Here is a 20,795-nt window from a genome sequence, read left to right on the forward strand (position 1 = left end):
TCAGTTGATCCATTAAAAACATGACAGCTGTCACCCAATTTATATAAAAAATATTGATTAATTTTAACCATTAGAATTTCTTTCTTATTCCAAATTTACCCTCTTTCTTCAGACAATCATATTTTGCAAAAGAAGCCACAGAATGGAAAATATACTTGAGTCATAGACGCCTTCTAACGTGCGTGAGTCATACAAGTCCTGTACGATGCAAAAGTTATCTTGACCGCCGGATACAAATGTTCCATAACACATGGGCGAGATTGTCGGATATATACTGTATCGGACGATCCCACGCGCATAGAGTATCCAATAGACAAAATAGTCTTTATGATAAGTCCATCCCCTTCTACCTAACCTTTAAGGTTTTAACAGCAACAAGAGAGATTGTACTAGAGTCGCACAGAAACCACCATATGTATTTTTATTTTTTATTAATAAAAATAGAACAGATGTGCTGCTAATCATTTCAATAAATGTTAAGAAAATTCCTACAAAATAAAGTAAATATTTATTTGAGACATTCATGCAAATTTTAATCTATTAACAATTAATTAGATTCTTTAGCACTAGAAAATATGAATCAATCAATAACTTAATTAACTCAAATCATAATTCTTATGTTAAAATGAAGTGGTCACTTAATAAGTAAAAAAAAATGAAAATATTATATTTATAAACAATTAAGTAGAATTTTTATAATCTTCTAATATATGTTCTTATTTATCCTAAAAAAAATGTAAAAACATATAAATAAATTTGTTAACAAATTTCATAAATATTACAAAATTTTAAAACAATAAATTAAATATTTTCTTGAGTCAATCGTCTAAATATTAATTTAATCACAACAAATGAATCAACCCGTTCGACCGTCTCACCCATCCATCGTCAAGTCTTCGCGCTCAAAATTCAACCCAGTCATACAATTATAATCCAAAACAACATCTTTCAATACATTTCGCAAACCAAAAATTCACCTAAATATAAAATTTACAACCAAAACTAACACTAAAGAAATGCAAAATCACATAGAAATCTTCAAAAATAACATTAGAACCACGTTCGACTATAACACGCCTGGTAACGATGGCCACCGCCAAACTCGACACCCACTACAAGGGAAGTCAAAATCAAAGTTGATGGCTTCAGGGAATCGACATCCACGACAACGATAATTCAATTTCTATTAAAATGTTTTTTATTTTATTTAATCTTTTCATATAAAAATTAAATGTTTTGATTTAAAAATAAACACATCAAAATTAAAATTTATCTTTTATATTATGGGGTTTGGTCATTGGTGAGGAAATGGCTAGGCAGCGAGGCGATTACGCGAGAGGAAGATCATTTGGTGATGGTGGAACTTTGGTGTTACCGTCGATGGAGGCTTATGTGTCGTCGGTGTACTGTATGTGCTGTATGTGTATCGTGGGGTGTGGAGTATGGGTACAAGGAAGGGGTTTTGTTCACTGGTCAGTAGGAGGGATAAATTTGGAAAGAAGTTTAATATTAAAATGCTAAATTAAATAATTATTTTATTATAAATCATTGACAAATGTCAAATTCCTAAGTTTAAATTTTTAAGATAATAACACAATTATAACAATAATAATATTTTAAAAATACAAAACCTTAAAAAATAAACGAGACTCTAGTTAATTGTGTAAGTGACCATTATGCAACGAGAGATAATATTACTCCAATGAGTGAGAGTATTGATTTTCATTTCAAATTTTCCTTTTTTAGACATTGCAAAATAAGTTGACAATCAACATAAATTTAAGAGATGAAAAATATATAAAATCATTAAGGGCAAAAAAAATTCCTAATGTTAACTTCCTAGATACAAGAAAGTGACACTAATAAATTGATGACCTCATCCATGCTATCAGATTACTAATATGCATTCTTATAGCAGAAACAACAAAAAAAGTAATAAATAAATCATGCATGTTATTATATAGATATCTTCCTCTACTTGTGGTTGCGATTAATAAATCAATAAATATTTCAAAATATTTATGATACGTTAAAAATAAATAAAAAGTTGATTGGAAGAGTGCAAATAATAAGAGATTCACTCTAAAAACAATACATAAATTTTAGCCAACGGGTTAAATGGGTTGACTTTCGTTTTAAAAAAATTAAAAATATAAAATTTAACTCATTTTTTAAATTGAAATGAAATTTATATTTTAATGACTCCAAGATGCCATCTTGTATGTCAATGATTAAATGGGTTCATTCTCGTTTGAAAAAAAATCAAACTTTTAAAATCTAAAATTTAACTCTTTTAAATAGAAAAATTAAAATTAATTGTCATTTGGAGGAGAAAATGGTGATTTGAAGTGAGTGTGCCACACTTGATGTTAATAATTTGGGTGTGTAATAAACTAAAAAATATATATGTTTGTGATAAAAAAGAGATGTCACAAGAATAATAGAAATTTAAATTTTTAGTATGAAATATTTGTGTAAAATTGAAATAAAGTAAATTATATTTTAATTTGTTTTATAAATTCTTTCTGCATTTGTTTTATTATCGTAAGTGGATTTATTTTTAAATAAGAATTTGTTAATTTATGAAAAAATTGTATATTAATCCGGGGAATATAACTACAACTGATATATAGAAATATATATCTGTATATCCTTTTCAATGAAAAATTTAAAAAAAGAAACTCTTGTTCTATAGCTATCTGTGGGTGGCTATGGCTTCCATATCTTTGTCTTTTTGTTCTTCCATCGTCCCCTCTCGAATTCCCCACGACAAATCCAACAAAACCCACAGCCATCATAACCCTACTTTCCCTCTCATTCGCTTTGGCATTTCAGCTCCCGCCGTCAAAAAGCGACACTGGAAAAAAGGGGAGTTTCCTGCTACTTCCCAACCATCCTTCCCCAACGACACTAGGAGGAAGACCCCTCTTAAGAACCTCAAGAAGAAATTCGACAAAAAGAACGATGCCAAGGCATGGGTCAACACTGTCACCGAATCCTTATCCGAACGCATCCACAACAAACACTGGCTTCAGGCCCTCCAGGTTCCTCTCTCTCTCACTTCACCCTTTTCACTATATCTATATGAAACCAATTTGAGGTCATTTTGGTTTCTTATCGGTTTTAGTTTGGTATCCCAAGTTTAAAAAGTTTTAATTTTGCCTCTTAAAGTGCTTCCGTTAGACCAAAATGGTCCTTTACGAATAACGTTAATTTTTCAATGTCTCACCAATTGACCAAATTGGTATGGTAAATTGATGGAAATATCAACTTTTGGTTTAATAAACACAATTTAAGAGACCAAAATTAAATGTTTAAAACAAAAAATTCAGATGACGGACTAAAATTATATTTTAGCATATAATAATTATCTCTAAAGTCATACTTAGAAAATCTGATTGGTTGACGGTCTAAGAACTTTTAGTGCATGTGTCTATTGGTAAGAAATCTACTTAAATGCACAGGTATTTGATATGCTTAGAGAGCAAACCTTTTACCAACCCAAAGAAGGGACTTGCATGAAACTCATTGTGTTGCTTGGAAAATCTGGTCAACCCCACCGTGCCCATCAGCTTTTTACCACAATGATTGAAGAAGGTTTAGAACCTACTCCTGAACTGTACACAGCGTTGCTCGCTGCGTATTGCAGGAGCAACATGATTGATGAGGCGTTTTCAGTTCTTAATGAGATGAAGAAGCTTCCTCTTTGCCAGCCTGATGTTTTCACTTACAGTACCTTGATCAAAGTTTGTGTCGATGCTTTCAAATTTGATTTGGTTCAGTTGCTGTATGAAGAAATGGCTGAAAGGTCTATCACGCCAAACACAGTCACTCAGAACATTGTTTTGGGTGGTTATGGCAAGGCGGGCATGTTTGATCAGATGGAGAAAGTGCTGTCCAGCATGCTGCAGAGCACTACATGCAAGCCTGATGTTTGGACAATGAACACAATCATCAGTGTTTTTGGTAACATGGGTCAGATTGATATGACGGAAAAATGGTATGAAAAATTCCGTTATTTTGGGATAGAACCAGAGACGCGCACTTTTAATATTTTGATAGGTGCCTATGGGAAGAAAAGAATGTATGACAAAATGTCATCTGTTATGGAGTATATGCGTAAGTTGCAATTTCCGTGGACGACCTCTACTTACAACAATGTGATTGAGGCATTTGCTGATGCAGGTGATGCGAAGCACATGGAATGTACATTTGATCAGATGCGTGCTGAGGGTATGAAAGCAGATACCAAAACTTTATGCTGCCTTATCAATGGTTATGCAAATGCTGGTCTCTTCCATAAAGTAATTAGCAGTGTTCGCTTGGCGGGAAAGCTTGAGATACCTGAGAATATCACCTTTTATAATGCGGTCTTATCTGCGTGTGCAAAGGCAGAGGATTTGATGGAAATGGAGAGAGTTTTCAAGCGTATGAAAGATAGCCAGTGTCAGCCAGATGACACAACATACACGATCATGATCGAGGCATATAGAAAAGAGGGTATGAATGACAAGATATACTATTTGGAGCAGGAAAAGCAGACGATGATGACTGATGATAAAAAAGCTAGCCAGTTTGAGAATGAAATCTTAATTTGATTTTTGATTTATAGTTCAGACTGCTAATGCATCTGTATTCTATACCTCCATTTTCCGGGAGCGGCTGTAAATTTTTGTTTTGACATGAAGTGACCAGTTGCTGAGTTGTGCTATCGAACTTCATTTTTCACGATGAATGACAGCTAGTCCTGCCTAACTTCTGTATGTTGTACAGGTTAAATTTATGTTTTAGCATCCATTTGATTCGCAGAAAAGAACTTAACATCTGCAGCTTTTGGTGTACAGATTTAATGAACTGATAGTAGAGTTTATTAGTTTATTTTTGTCAATTTAGAGCTCATGTTATATTGAAGTGCTGCCTTTCATTCCTGCTGCTTACCAGCCTTGTCTGAAGGAGGCTATGTTTGATGACAGGATTAGAAAGTGTTGCTAGAGCTCCAAACTATACATGGGTACATGCTTTTGTAATGTACTTAATTATAAGATATCTAGATTTCAGTATTATTATCGAGAGGGAAACTGAAATTAGTTGCATGGATGACAACCTTTGATCTGTCTAAATCACATTAGCGATCAAGTTTATTTAGGCTAGGGTGTTCATTGAATTTTGAAGGTCAACAGTAAGAGCGGTGCTGTGGAAATACTGAATTTTCAAGTTCAGGCTGAGCCAAATTAAGTTGATGTTCGGATGACATAGGTATTCTGTCCGAGTCTCAGTGGATCCTCTTCTAGCACTTCATCCGCCCACCATTTATTTTTACTGGTGGTTGTTAGGCAAAAAGACCAGTGTTCCTCTTGTCAAATGCAGTACTGGCAACTGATTTTCAACTGGTTACCAAATATCAATTCCTTATATGAATTTATGTGCATCATGTGACAAAAGATGTATTTTATGTTTTAATCTTTTGAAGAACATAGAACCAAGTGAAATACCAATTGACCGAGTTTATTAGAGTTCTCTTTTACCGATAAATCTCATGCACCACACAGCACTAAAACCTACGGTAACTAAAGCAAATTATGGGTTATTGTCTCCGGTTTGGATGCCCAATTTTTTGGCTGAGTCGTATATGCCACGATGATGCAAGGAACTAATAAAATTCAGTATCTTACTTTGTACTAAAATAGGTTTACCTTTGTATTTGATCTACTTTCATCCTGTTTTAACAATATCTGATGGCTCATGGAAAGGGCTGTGTCCGTGTACCATTACTATACGGTAATTATGACTTTCACTAAAATTGTTGACCTAGAAATGGGTTTTAAGATTACTACCTTCAGACAACATAGTTCTCTATGACTTAATTTTTCATTCAGCTTGGCCCTATAAACAGAAATAAAATTAATTCAGTGTACATCTTTAAACTGAAAAATAGGGTGTGCCAGGCCCGTGCTACAGTGCAACGCATGGGCGACACATGAGAGTCCCAATAGCAAGCTACTGTGATGGACTCTCCCCATTAAAAAAGTAATTTAATATCGTGTGGACCAATGGCCCACATATCAGATATTAAACTGATAAGAACAGATACTACACTTGATCTTAGCCAAAAGGCCGAGAAAGGTATGAGCTTTTAAGGCTCCAGAGTTGTCTTTTATAATAAAATATCAGGTCATTGTTTTCTCTTCTCAGCAATGTGAGACTTCATCGCTAGTATTTCTGCAACATCCACCAAATAGCCTTTCTCTTCTATTCAGGTTTTGTTCTTGTTCTAACGTTGGATCACGGATTCATGACCCAGTTAACACACGAGTAATCTGAAGCTACCTTCCTCAGCTCTCCAAGTCTTAAAGAAAAAGATTCCATTCAAATTCACTGCAAAGATGCACACATGAAGGATCATGTCAATTTGTTTACCTCAAACTTTCAACAGTAGCAAATTTGACAACAAAATCAAATACATTGATATCAAGCATGCTGTTTTTGGACTTAATATAAATCATTTTTGCCACACCATGATAATCAATGTTACATTTTGTAAATGAAATATTTGTAGAAATAAAAACCACAAGCTAGCTAACATGAAATTGAATTTTGCACGGACAAATTCTTTTCAACTAATACACCATTTTTAATTAAATTTTGCGCTAATAAATTCTTTTCAGCTAATACAACCACAAGCTATCATTTAAACATTTGTAACTTTTTCACTATGGTAGAACGGGGGCTTCTCCCTTTCTTCCTCAACAAGACATGCAACACATCATAAGTGTCAGGAACATAAATAAACATTAACGGATTCCAACCCCTCATCAACTGTTATGCATTAGGTAGCTACTATGTCTGATAGGTAGTCTCAATGGATACTCTTCTAGTTGAATAAAACGGAGATGTATAACCTAACCAAGTGAAAATCCAAATAAAGACCAAGTTTGATTTGACTTCTCTTTTAATGAGAAATCTCGTGCCCCACATAGCACTTTTTTTATTTTTTTTCTTGGTCCAGTGCCTCCCACATTAGGTAGCACCTAAGCCTACTGTCACTAATAAAATTTTAGCTAGTATTCTTAGGTATTATGTTCAGCTTAATTATTACCATGAGTCACGAGTTCAATGTCGTTTTGAAATCCATTACGCAACAAATTTACATAATATGTATGTATTCCTTCAAGAACCAAGGGCAAAGGGACCACTATATAATATAAATATTCTACCTTAGACTTCCCTAACAAGACACTGGAATTTTATTATTGAACAGCATGATATTCCATAAAATGCCCTCTATTCACATTGGAGACAATAAAAGGGAGCTAGATAGAGTTTAGAACTCAGATCTTTTGTTGTATATGAACAACAGGCTAGAAGCTTGTTGCTTCACAAAATGAAGTAGAAAAGGAATGAACCATGCCACTTCGATATATCCTTGCGTGCTCTTATTAAATTCTGACCACGTATACCTTCCTGTTTCTTACTAAAATATTTTCAATCATGTCTCAGCATGGACTTTGGTGATTAATTAATGTATCAGTGAAAGCTCAGTTACAATAATAGTATAAAAAAGGTTTGTAGTTGTATTCCTTTTCATTAGGTACCTTAACAGCATGTTCAATTCCCCATTCACATGACAAAATGCATTGCATCATCAAAGAGGCCAATATCAAGCTTACAAACACAGCATGGAAGTTTCTATATAATGTTCAGAAGAGGATCAAAATATGATGCATTCCACACATATCTGAGTTTTAATCCCCTTAGTGTTGTGTTGAGATGGCACAGCTGGCAGGTGCGGATGAGATAGAGTCTCTGAGAAATGAGTTAGCAGAGATAGGAAGGAACATAAGGTCCTCATTTAGAAGTCATGCCTCTAGTTTCCAGAGAGTTTCAAGCATCAATCCTGTGCAACAAGAAGTTGATAACGACGCCGGAGAAGCGTTACAATGGGCTGAAATTCAGAGGCTACCCACCTTTGAGAGAATTACTTCAGCTTTGTTTGATGTTTATGATGGCATGGAAACAGGTTGTTGATGTCAGAAAGCTTGGAGCTCAAGAACGGCACACGTTCATAGAGAAGCTTATTAAACACATTGAGAATGATAACCTTCGATTGCTGCAGAAATTCAGGAAAAGAATTGACAAGTAACCATTTCTCTTAGTTTCACTACTCTTTCTCTTTCCCTTTGTAGCTCGTGTTGCTTGGAGATGTTTCACTAAGTTTTATTAAATTATGAATCATGTTAGAAGTCAACCAAATTATTATTTATCACACTTCTTCTAATGGCAAAAGTTACAATATAAGTCTAGCTCAAATGTGTCATGGAAAAGGATAAAATAAAAAGTTAAATATAACGGCACAGAAAAAACACATTTTCATCTAGTTAAGTATTTGGCGTGTAAGTTTCATGTGTTAATAGATGAATTTTAGTGTCTTAATATATGGTGGAATGATGTTCACTAAACCTCTAAATACCCAGTAGAGTGATAATTTATGTTGTAAATTTGAATATGGTTAATAAACTTTTGTTCATTATTTTGCTCTGTAGAGTTGGTATTAATTTGCCCACAGTGGAACTGAGGTACCAAAATCTGTCTGTGGAAGCTGAGTGTAAAATAGTCCAAGGCAAGCCCATACCTACACTGTGGAATACCCTAAAAGAATGGATCTTTGTAAGTAACTTCCTTTATTTTTTACTATGAATAACTTTTCTTAAAATTATCAATATTTGGATATACTTCTTTTTCTTTTCTTTTTTGTTTATTACTTTGCTTCTCTTATTTTCTTGAAAGGACACCACTAAATTGTCAGTTCTGAAATCTCAAAATTCCAAGATAAGCATCATCAAAAATGACAATGGAATTATTAAGCCTGGAAGGTATGCTATACTAAGTTTAACAGTGTTATTGTACCGGAATTATTTACTGCCAGTTATTATTTGTTACCTCATTTGGAATTTGGAATATTTATTGACTGTATTTGATGTTAGCTTATTATATTTATTCCGTTGCAGGATGACCTTATTGCTTGGCCCACCAGCAAGTGGTCAACCCTTTTTTTTTAGAACACAAATTAAATTTATAACATATAGATACATGACTAATGTTTTATAAAATTAAAGACTTATTGATTTTTTATATTAACCTTACAACCATACAAGAAACTATTAGAGGTTTGTTTCAATATATTGTTTAATTACTAATAAGATGTATTTTGAATAAAACATAGTCTCGTTGATGTCTGGCATGTGCACGATGATAGTGGTTCAAATTTTTATAATTTCTACTAAATTGATATGAACTTTGTAAATTATTTAGATAGTGTGAGATTTCCTGGCTTGTTGTTGGTGTGAATTTATTATTTTCCAAATTTGCAATGGAGAATTGATCTTTGTAGGAACGATTATGCAAATCTTTCCAAATATAACATCATGCAATCTTTGGTTTCATGGATCACAATAACCAATAAATTATCATTGATTACACCTCTTCAAAACTTCAAATAATGGATATGTTGTGAAAGACATTGGAACTGATGTTTGACAACTCCAATCTATCTTTTTGAATGTAGCACCATTTTCATAGATCTTGTCCAAGTGTGGTAATTTCTCTCACCTAGAGATAGCAAAAAAACTCGTACATGTGGGTATTTGTCTGAATCCGTCTCGATTTTGACGAATAATATTCGAGTTGACCAGGTATAAGTTCGGATGGAATTACTACATTCACCCCGACCCCAGACCCAGACCTGTCCCGCCACTTAAATTTTTTAGAATTTTTTGCATAATTTAATCAAAAAGTCTAGAATTTTTATTACTTGTTAATTTTATTTTAGAATTTTTATATAACTTAATATTCTTTCCTTAACGATTTTTGTAGACACATGCGCTATAATAAATTTATTGACATATAAGTAGTTAAAAATAAATGTTTAATAATCAATTTATTTTTTTCTAAAATTAAATTTTTAATATTTTTTTTATAAAAAATATTTTTTTAATTTGAATCGGATGTGGGTCAGGGATACCCGATACCTGATAGGTACAGGGATGAGATAATAAATTGGGTATCAGGTATGAGGGCATATTGGGAGTCGGAGTCGGGGATTGGAGAGACAATATCCGTCCCCGTCCCCATCCCGCCCCATTGCCATGTCCATCGAGAGGAAAAGATACCATTAGACATTAGTTTTATTTTATTTTTTCAAAAGCGAAGTAAGCATTTGAATTAGTGAGGTAATCAATTTCCTAACTCTCCACTTGAACACCTAGACAATTAGCCAATGAAAATAAATTGAGAAAGAAGTAGGGAAAGTGGATGGACCAGAGCTACTAAAGCTCTTATACCATCTTAACAAACAAAACATGATCAAGGAAAACTTATTCATTTTCATTCTCAACTATACGTATAATTACTTATACAATACTACTATATGATATGAAATTCTAAAGTATGAAACACACGAAAGATAACGTGCAATTAAGAGAATTCAAGAGCAGTGGGCATTTTTTTATAGCTGCAGTGAAGCGATTTTTAGCACATGTGAAAGTTAATTTCCAGAAAGGGAAAAGGGTGTTTTGGGGGAAAAATGTCCAAAATGTAAGAGGAGGTATGTTTTAAAATTAATGGAGGTGCATATTTCGATAGCCTAATACTATATTTATATGAATACATTGAATGGACTAGTCCGATATGATCCAGGGGATTTTTTTTCCTGCAGCATATTTTTTCATACACCCGGCAGGTGAGAAGGAAAAATTAAAAATACCCTTAGGTATAGTCCATATGAATCCATATGACCCATGCAGGTGTTCAACACGTGATCTTTACGTTAAACTAACCAATAACCAATTAAATTAATATGTCAATAATGTTAAAAAATAATTAGACTTAATTACAAAAAGAGTTCCCTTAATTATTTTTTTCATTTTTTAAATTGGTTATCTTATTTTTTAATTCACTATCGAAGTCTCCTTATTTCTCAAAATTCATTATATGAGTCCCAAGAAAAAAAATTGAATGTTGACCGTTAACTTATTTTACACGTATGAAATTCCCGTTGCTTAATTTGGATTCATGTTGTTGATTTTGGAAATTATGAATTTTTGTTAATGTGAAGGTTAGAGATTTTGGATGGATAAAGTTTACTTTTTGGGGTTGGGATAATTGTTTTTGAAATAATTATTAGTCACCAAATTACTTATTAGAATAAATTGAACATAACCTAAATAAATAATTACTTTAGTTATCAATTATATGGAACACACAATCAACATTCTAAGCTAACAATTAATATTTAATTTTTTCTTTGGAAACTCAAATAATGAATTTTGAAAAAATAGGAGGACAGTAAATTAAAAAAATAAGAGAATCCATTTAATGAAATAAGAAAAATAATGAAACACTTTTTACAATTGAGCCAAATAATTAATATTATTATATATAATACTAAAATTTTTAATATATATTTAATACACATATAAATTTTGATCTAATAATATATATTTTTAGATATATAAATTTTTATTTAGACCTATAATTTGTATTTTAAATTTATATATGTAAAAAAAAGGGAAAATCGTTGTTGACATTCACAGCCATCGAGTCCCGGCGGGTGGACTTGGCAAGCACAGTGAGTAGCGTTGTGCGAGCGAGCTTCACACATGTTCACATTCCAATCATTCCCTACATTCCTGAACCAAATCAATTAATCAGAGAGACGTAATGGCGCCTCGTTCATTCCTACTCGCCCTGCTGAGTCTCCTCTTGACTCAGTCCGAGTCGGCACCTCAAGCCTTCAAGAGAGAACCCGGTCACCCTCAGTGGCACCACGGAGCCTTCCACGACGTAAGAGACAGCGTCCGATCCGACGTTCGCCGCATGCTTCATTCTCGCGCTGAGGTATTTTCTTTTTTCGTCACCACAAAAATCAAAATCACAATCACTATCCAATTAATTGATGTGTTATTTTAAGTGTGAATGCTTTTGTCTGTGGTTCGTGTAGGTCCCGTTTCAAGTTCCGCTTGAAGTGAACGTGGTTCTGATTGGTTTTAGTGGAGACGGAGGCTACAGATACAACATCGATGCGCATCGATTGGAACAGTTTCTCAAAACTAGCTTTCCAGTTCACAGACCTTCGTGTTTGGAGACTGGGGAGCTGCTTGATATTGAGCATCACATGGTCTATAATGCGTTTCCTGTAAGTCACGTTTAGCATGCCTTGTACTCTTTTTTGAGTGCTATTCGGTTCATTGGCGCCTTTATGTGTTGTTTTTTCCTATTTGATAGTTGATTGAATTGGTTTGAAGGTGAAATATACTACTTCTCAAGCTTGAGCTTTGGCGGTTACTGTTTCACTGTAACTTTGCAGAGTATGCTGGTTTGGGAAGGATGAGGTTCTCGGATCGGTGGAGTTCTGAACACCGATATTTTGGTCTGAAATTGAAATGTTTTACCATAGGACTTAGTTTTGAAATAGTTAATTGGCGCTTAAATGCAGAATACGTTCATTGAAGGAGATCCTAGTTGCTTTCCTGAACTGCATATTATAAAGTAAAAAGTTACAACCATGTAACAACTAATGAAATATTCACCATGTCTGTATTTCTATACTCAAGAAAGAAAGAAAAATAGTCAAGATTGAATTGCCAGCCTTGTAAGGCTGAGAGAGGAATGAAATATGAGCTTTTGTTTAGATGAACGCAATAATCCCTGTCAAAAATTGCCAACTGGCTATGAATCAAAATCGAATTGTACTTTAGAAATCTTATGGATTAACCAAGACAATTTAAAATTAATTGTCACTGTAGGCTGGACAGCCCGAACTGATAGCACTTGAGAAAGAGCTGAAAGGGGCAATGGTTCCTGCAGGAAAAGCAAGAGAGGTAACTGTTTTTCCTTCTTTTTTTTAATGCCGTTTTCTTCTGTTTTGATTGGAAATAGCATTTTCTAAAATTTACCACAACTTGTAGACTGAATTTGGAAGGGAGGTACCTTTGTTTGAAGTTGAGGCAACAGCTGTGGAGCCAATATTTCAAAGGCTGTACTCCTACATATTTGACATGGACAGTGTGGGATCTTCTGTCACGGAGATGGATAGACCAGTGCCAAGTGCAATATTTATTGTAAACTTTGACAAGGTACAATCAATACCTTTAGTTGGCAAATGTTAAATATATCTTACTTTAAATTCTACAAGTTCAGTTGATGTTAACCTTATATTTTCTGTTTGTAAAATGTAATATAATTGGTAAGTTTGTTTTCACTAACTACTAAGGGAGGAAATATGAGTAACTGAATCCCTAGGTTCTTCATTCTTCCTGCTTGTTCAGTATCATAATTCCCTACTATTGTGGTAATTCTATTTTGTTTTTATCTTTTTTACTGATAATTTAAATTTTATTGTAGGTGAGAGTAGATCCTAGAAATAAGGAGGTCAATCTTGATAGTTCACTGTACGAGAAAATTCCCGACCTAACCGAGGAAGATATGAAAAGACAAGAAGGAGATTACATCTATCGTTATCGTTACAATGGTGGGGGTGCAACTCAAGTTTGGCTAAGCTCTGGCAGGTATAAAACAGTTTGGTTCTGAACATATTTTCTGTTTAACTTCAATTTCTTTCTTCTCTCAAAAGAGTGTAATCAGATGTTAGCGGTTTTTTACTGGCAAAAACTGGTCCAATTTATATCTTGTATCTTACAAAAAAGTTGTTAGCCCATACATCATACATGTATCCTAGCCTGACTTCTTTTTGTTTATTCAGATTTGTGGTGATTGACCTTTCAGCAGGGCCATGTACTTATGGTAAGATTGAAGCTGAAGAGGGAAGTGTCTGTTCTAGAACCCTGCCAAGATTACAAAATGTGATTCGTCCTAGTAGTTCGAGCACAACTTCTCATCAATCAAGCAATGATATTTTTCTTGGGCAGCTTGCTTCTTTGGTATCAACCACAGTGGAACATGTTATTGCACCTGATGTGAGGTATTCTGATTTCATCTATAAGCAAAAACAACTACTCAAGTCTTATCCCAATAATAGCATCTCCAATAGAGGTTCTTAATGTTCTTATCTATAAGAACCTTTCCTATTTAGTTTCACCAATGGAGCAATTACATGCGGCATCTATGGTGTAACAATTTTCTTGTATAAGCTACCAGTTCTTAAACATTTAAAACCTGTAAAACTGATTGTTGGACACAGGAGAGTGATGCAGGAATAACTATGATTCTCTTTTGAATACAAAAATCATAATAGGGCCAGAGGAGAGGGATGCAGGAATCAAGCCAGCTGCAAGCCACTCTCATTTGAATACAAAAAATAAAAATATTATTATGGGCATTATAAACTGTGCACAATGACTGTGACTCTTTTGCAGGAGAAACATGACTAGAATATTATTCTTTAAATTTTAAGTTAAAATAAAAAATATAATAGAGGATATTAATATGTAGAGTAATATATGAGACTCATTTTAAGTTTTTATGTAGTTGCACCTTTGTCTCTGGAGTAAAATGTTGTTAGAGTTCTTAAAATGTGACGTGGCATGGTAAGGTCCATCAAAAGTAAGTTAAGCAACCCTACCATAGTTCACAAATAGAGATGCCCTCGGTTGTGGTCAACTATACAGGGACTCCACACATAGAAAACTAACATACCCTGGTGCCAGAAACCTCCTCGCATGTAAAGGTATGGAAGAGGGTCATTATATGCAGTCTTCCCCTTGCATATGCAAAGAGGCTGTTTCCATATTCAAATCCATGATTGACTGGTCACAAAGGCGAATTTTACCATTGCACCTGGACTCGCCCTCCCGTTGGACTCTATAACAAACTCAAATTCTGTAAAACCTTTAAGAGTAAGGTCTTTACATAAGTTTCTCCCAAGGTTTTTTTTTTATTTTTTGGCATTTCACTGCCCAAAATTGATTATCTTAGAGGTTAGCTGATCATATTGTATTCTGCTAGAAATTTCATGAGTTCATAAGCTCTTTGCTTACGCTGGACCTTTTTCCCATTTCAACCACCCAGCTTGAATTTTACATATGACATCCCAATTGATGCCCCCACAACATTGTAAGATGGATTCTAGATGACTAAACTTTGAAACTATTGGTATGATGTGAACCTTAATTTTACACAGCAAAAATAAATGTGAACCTTAATTTTCATCTCCAAAGCATTGCTATCATCATCTCATGCCAGTTTTGTATTTTGTTTAGTTTTGAATACTTTTTTGCAAGTTAGGCTGCCAGTTTAGTGTCTAGCATGCAAATTATAAGGGTGCTCAAATACTTTGTTGACTGATAATGTTTTAACTCGAGTTTAATTGTATTTTTATTGATTTGTTCAGGTTTGAAACTGTTGATCTTACTTCAAGACTGCTTGTACCAATAATTGTGTTGCAAAATCATAATCGATACAACATTATGGAAAAGGGTCACAATTACAGTATTAACATAGAAGAAATCGAGGCCGAGGTTTGTAATTTCCTTTGGAGTAGACTACCAATTTTTGTTAACTTGGTTTGAAAATTGTCTGATGGATTTTCTTGAATTGAGATTTTGTGCAATTTAACAGGAAAAACATGTAATTGTTACATTTTTGTTCTTTCCTCTCAGGTGAAAAGCATGCTTCACGATGGGCAAGAATTAGTAATTATTGGGGGTGTACATTCATTACATCGCCATGAGAAGCTGGCAATTGCTGTTTCAAAAGCTATGCGTGGACATTCCCTGCAGGAAACCAAAAATGATGGCCGTTTCCATGTTCATACCAAGACATATCTGGATGGTGCTATTTTAAAAGAAGTGGGTGCTGCCTTGTACTCTTGTTTCTTAAATCTACTGTTTTTAATTTCTCATGTGATTTTATATGGGTAATGTGGTCTCTTCATTTCCATGGGGTAATTATTTGAGAAATTTGCGCTAACCTTTTAAGTTGTGAATCACGAGTATGGCTTTGTAACCCCTTTAGATAAATAGACAAAGTTGAATGCTTAGTAGTCACAGTGCTGCTCGTGTTATCCTTTTAGGCTAAGTGATCTTCTGAAGAACTTCCAGAATTCACTATCGACGTATCTGAATTGAATTCATCAGCATCTAAGATTCTAAATGCAAATTGATTTTATTGCTTTCTTAACTATTTCTATATGGACTTTAAACCACATTTTACAGGAGATGGAACGTTCTGCTGATGTGCTTGCTGCTGGATTGCTTGAAGTGTCTGACCCATCTCTTTCAAGTAAATATTTCCTCCGCCAGAATTGGATGGATGAACCTGAAGGGTCAACTGATTCTATTCTTAAGCATAAGTCTCTCTGGGATTCTTATAACTCAAAATATAGCCAGAAAAGGAGAAAGAAAGTAAAGAAACAAGGGGATCTACAACCAACATATGGAACTAGAGTAATTCCTGTGTGCGTACACTGCTATCTCTTGCATAGATGTACATTGAAAACACAACTCTAACATCATAGTGTCTTTGTTCTTTTATATTCATATTTATTAATAGGTTTATAGAACACAAGTTAAAATTTTCTCCTTTTATTATTTCTAACTGCTCTCTTAATTAGGTTGATTAGAACACTTTGTAAATTGGGAGTTATATACTTTGGACTTTGTAAACTCGGTTACCCAAATTTGGTGGCCTTTTGCAAAAGGAAAGGGAATGCACAAATAACTTTACTTGAATGAGTCGGAATGGTTGCCCAAAAGAAAGGATAAATGATGTTATCCCCAAAACAAAATAGTAGTATATTGACTATATGTAGCTCTTAACTTACTAAAAAATATTTAGCAAAGTGAAAGATTGAAACTCTTGTGGTTAGAACATTATATTCATTTTGGTGTTTTTTTTAAAAAAAAATGAAATGCATTATATTGCAATTGCTGAATGAAGAAGTATTTTGATCGGTGTTGATGATATTATTTTGATTCAAAACCAATTCAAACTGAAATTTCTAAATGTAATGCTTTTACTATGTAGCTTTGTGCTATCACTGGCTGATGTTGATCCAAACCTTATGATGGAGGATGAAAGTATGGTATGGACAAGCAAAGATGTTGTAATTGTGCTTGAGCATCAAAATAAAAAGATTCCTTTAAGGTGAGTAAATATGATGTATGGATATCCAGTGCTTGCAAATTGAAGATTTATACTTACTAATTGGCAACAGACTATGCTATTGTAGTCTGTATGAAACCATCTCTTATTTCTATGTGGAACTGCTAATCCTTTTTGTCCATTATAAGTTTTCACATCTCAACTTAAATAGTGACAATGATATATACCTTCTGATCATTTTCATATTGTTTTAAAAAGAATTTTTAGTCATTGCATTTTGATTATTTTATTTTGTTTTTAAATATGTTGATGTCTGTCTATTTGAGTGTATATTGCTAATGCGGTGTAATATAATTCATAAGTTAAGTTTTAGAATGCATATTCTTACTCTCTTGTCATGCTGACTGTCTATTTGGCTTGATTTGACTCAAAGAAACCACTTCTAAGTCCACTTTCAGTTACCTTGGGTTTCCTCGTTATTTATCACTTTTGTCATGCAAAAATTCACACCACTCTTAATTGTCTTTTTGCAGTTACGTTTCGGAAACACAAAGAAGGCATGCTCTTCCATCTCAGGCACAGCGGCATATATTGGCTGGACTTGCCTCAGTTGTTGGTGGTTTAAGTGCGCCATATGAGAAGGCTTCTCATGTACATGAGAGGCCCGTTGTGAATTGGCTTTGGGCTGCTGGTTGTCATCCATTTGGACCATTCTCTAATACATCTCACATCAGTCAAATGCTCCTAGATGTTGCTTTGGTGAATGCTCTCTCAATATGCCAAAATGCTTTTTATTTACCAAGAGGTATTTCTCAAATCAGCTTTTTGTTTGTCGACAGAGGAACTCAATATATGCCCGTGTGGATTCTGTGCTTCATAAAATTCGTGATACGTCAGAGGTAATTCATGCTTCATTCGAGTTAATATAAATACCAGTACTTGATTCCCTGATTATGGATACCTGCCAACTCTGTGCAGACTGTCCAAACTTTTGTAGCAGAGTATCTGAAAACTCCCCTTGGTGAACCAGTAAAGGGAAAGAAAGAAAAGTCAAACACTGAACTGTGGTTAGAGAAGTTCTACAAGAAAACTACTAATTTGCCAGAACCCTTCCCACATGAATTAGTTGATCGCATAGAAAAATATCTGGATGTAAGCTTTACTTGATTGGAGTTCTTGACCTGATTTTGTGGGCATTTTTAGTGTTAACAACTTAAAATGTTGCAATTTGTATACATACACCAGGGCCTTGAGGAGCTGCTTGTTGATATGTCTTCACTGTTATATGATCATCGGTTACAGGATGCCTACTTGAACAGTTCAGATATTCTGCAGAGCACCATGTTCACTGAACAGTAAGTTACCCTGTATTTTAAAATGTTATATATGTTGTCAAAATGAGAAAAAGTTTATATTCTAGTAAACTGATATTTTTCCCCATGATACTGTTCTAGTAGCTATTTACAATTGTGCATTGCAGATATGTTGATCATGTCTTGACCAGCGAGAGGGATAATATGAGATGTTGCAAAATTGAGTACAAATACCCGGTGCACTCCTCTCAAACTTATATATATGGGGGAATACTTATTGCTGGATTTGTTGTGTACTTTGTTGTAATTTTTTTCTCATCTCCGGTGCGCTGAATCGAGATTTTGAAGCCAACTGCCAAAAACTACCAAGTCATATCACACTAGGTAGAGCTTATCACTGCTATACCAAAATCAAATATCAAATGGATACAATTTTGAATGCATAGCTATCAATGCAGGACAAATGAAAAGAGAACAAAATTACTAGAGTAATATTGATTAGGTTATGTATTTTGGTAGGTACTGGCAGGGGCTTCAGGTTTAGTTTACTTTTGACATTCCTAGAATGGTAATAGCTGAAGAAATTTTATGTGCATTATTTAATTCGTTGCAAAGTAGCGGTAATAGCTGAAACCCTAAATTTAATGCTGAAGATACCAATGAATTTGGTAGCGACTAAACCATAAATTCAAACCCTCAAGTATTACTCTCTCCTAAATACTAGTCTTTGAAGCTATGAAATTATATTAGTATTTAAAGTATTAAATATCTATTAATTTAGTTTCTACCTTGATATATTTCACTCACATTCAGGGTATAAATTGAAAGATTTTGTAATACTTGAATAGTTTATTTACTTTAGGGACTATTTAGAACATATTAATACTTTAAGAATGAAATTGATGGTTTATTCATCTGGTAGCTAAATATTATTTTAAATGTTCTTATATTTTAATGGTAAGATTGTAATAAAATGTGTGTAAAACAAATTATTTAAATATAAACCATTGAGTTTTTTTTAGAGGACTATTGAGCTTTTAATAACTTGAAAGATTGTAGTTGAAAATATTAAGTTAAATTCTTTTAAAAATCACAATTACAACTTGCGTATTTATTTTAGTTTTTTTTGTCTGTTTTCCGTAGATTTTTGGCATTTAAGATTTTTGAAAATTGTTTAGAAAGGAAAATATGTTTTGGACATCTCCATTTCTCACTTTTCTGGGTGACGTAGGAAGTTAAGATTTAAGAAAGCAAGACTTTAATTCGAAGGGCACTGACAAAGCTACGCCCCAAATCTTGGGTCTTGGCTAATGGTTAAGGATCAAGGAGTCGTTGTTGATTGGCTTATAAGCTCCACCTTAACGTGCCAATCTTGCTTGCCTCGGCCCCATCCACCAAGAAAGGACTTGGATTCTCTGCAGCTAGTCTCTCTATCTCTCTCCCATTTCTTTATTTTTCTATAATCTTTGCTTCATTTCTTCATTTTCTCTCCTTGTTTCCTTTTTTTTTCTTCTTTGCTATAGCGAAACAGCACTACAAGATCTATATAAAAGTAATTGGAGAATGAGTTATTTTGTTGATAGTCCGGTGATCTAAATCACTTTGTATACAAGCCTGTCAATAAATAACTTGGTTTATACTTCATTTGACATATCTCCCCCATTCTCAAAATGTGAGCCATATTTTTCAGGTTTAATTGTATTTTTAATCTTTCAGGTATTACTGAGATTTTAAACCCTTAAATTTAATTATGGCAATTGAGTGTCTGAAATAATATCGTGTAGATCAAGTTTTTCTTCCACGGTTGCCCAATGAACACATTCTCCCCTCAATTTTTCTCTCATTTTTAAAAAAAATTTCCATTCCGCTTCATCTTTTCACATCAACTACTCAATCTTTATGCATCTTCAAGAACCGAAATTGGCTCCAAAAGTTTAACTCGATTTTGGTCTCTAAAGATCCTCACACAACTTACATTTGCTAATTTCAAGATGAAATACTTTGCTTACAAATACTTCTGCCATGGTCAAGTTCCTTATCAATTTTATTCATCCACAAAACTGTATTAGATGACTTTGTCTTGCCTCTTTTAGCCATTAGGAACAATTTGTTCACAGTTGTTTCAATCATTATTTTACCTCTTTAGGTAATGATTTGAAAGAAAGGTATTGGAATGTTTCAAAAGAAAAAAAATGCTAAATTATGACAAATCTGCAGAATGCTTATTCTTCTAACATGATTTTCTACACATTTTTTTCACAAGAGTAAACTTGTAGGTTCTTTTATTTATTTAATGAATCACCTTCAATTATATAATTTTTAGCAAACTTTAATCAATAATAAAAAAGACAAAAAAATCAAATTAAATGTGTTTTTAACCCTACACTTAATCAAATGCTTCTTTTTCAATAAAGAATATACAAAACG

At 33.7% G+C, this 20,795-nt stretch overlaps 2 protein-coding genes and 1 non-coding gene across 6 annotated transcripts; 2 read left to right on the top strand and 1 right to left on the bottom strand.

The window, feature by feature from the left end:
* The first annotated feature begins 2,655 nt into the window (after window positions 1-2,655).
* On the top strand, window positions 2,656-4,755 carry LOC100813729 (pentatricopeptide repeat-containing protein At3g06430, chloroplastic). Its single transcript, XM_006600316.4, has 2 exons — window positions 2,656-3,044; window positions 3,465-4,755. The coding sequence occupies exons 1-2, from the start codon at window positions 2,712-2,714 to the stop codon at window positions 4,596-4,598; spliced, it is 1,467 nt and encodes a 488-aa protein (XP_006600379.1). The 5' UTR covers window positions 2,656-2,711; the 3' UTR covers window positions 4,599-4,755.
* A 1,176-nt stretch (window positions 4,756-5,931) lies between these two features.
* LOC112999996 (U2 spliceosomal RNA) lies at window positions 5,932-6,127 on the bottom strand. Its single transcript, XR_003265269.1, has one exon. It is a non-coding gene; the product is annotated as a U2 spliceosomal RNA (small nuclear RNA).
* Window positions 6,128-7,617: 1,490 nt separating this feature from the next.
* On the top strand, window positions 7,618-19,048 carry LOC100812469 (uncharacterized). Of its 4 annotated transcripts, XM_041011295.1 has the most exons (18): window positions 7,618-8,136; window positions 8,541-8,664; window positions 8,785-8,870; window positions 9,006-11,892; window positions 11,996-12,190; window positions 12,801-12,875; window positions 12,963-13,130; window positions 13,399-13,562; window positions 13,757-13,975; window positions 15,344-15,470; window positions 15,612-15,800; window positions 16,167-16,408; window positions 16,978-17,097; window positions 17,589-17,814; window positions 17,895-17,954; window positions 18,034-18,207; window positions 18,301-18,410; window positions 18,536-19,048. In XM_041011295.1, exons 4-18 carry the CDS (start codon window positions 11,716-11,718, stop codon window positions 18,699-18,701), a joined length of 2,412 nt encoding a protein of 803 aa, XP_040867229.1. In that variant the 5' UTR covers window positions 7,618-8,136; window positions 8,541-8,664; window positions 8,785-8,870; window positions 9,006-11,715; the 3' UTR covers window positions 18,702-19,048. The 4 variants fall into 4 exon arrangements, with proteins under 4 accessions (XP_040867229.1, XP_003550564.1, XP_040867228.1 ...); XM_003550516.5 differs by having other exon boundaries at window positions 8,541-8,870; XM_041011294.1 differs by having other exon boundaries at window positions 8,785-11,892.
* The last annotated feature ends 1,747 nt before the right edge of the window (window positions 19,049-20,795 follow it).

This window comes from Glycine max, chromosome 17, assembly GCF_000004515.6.
Source record: "Glycine max cultivar Williams 82 chromosome 17, Glycine_max_v4.0, whole genome shotgun sequence".
NCBI lineage: Eukaryota > Viridiplantae > Streptophyta > Magnoliopsida > Fabales > Fabaceae > Glycine > Glycine max.

Coding starts and splice junctions, on each gene's coding strand:
- LOC100813729 (XM_006600316.4), top strand. CDS start 2,712: ATGGCTTCCATATCTTTGTCTTTTTGTTCTTCCATCGTCCCCTCTCGA. Junction 3,045..3,464: donor ACTGGCTTCAGGCCCTCCAG/GTTCCTCTCTCT, acceptor TTAAATGCACAG/GTATTTGATATGCTTAGAGA.
- LOC100812469 (XM_003550516.5), top strand. CDS start 11,716: ATGGCGCCTCGTTCATTCCTACTCGCCCTGCTGAGTCTCCTCTTGACT. Junction 15,471..15,611: donor TAGAAGAAATCGAGGCCGAG/GTTTGTAATTTC, acceptor CTTTCCTCTCAG/GTGAAAAGCATGCTTCACGA. Junction 16,409..16,977: donor GGAACTAGAGTAATTCCTGT/GTGCGTACACTG, acceptor TTTACTATGTAG/CTTTGTGCTATCACTGGCTG.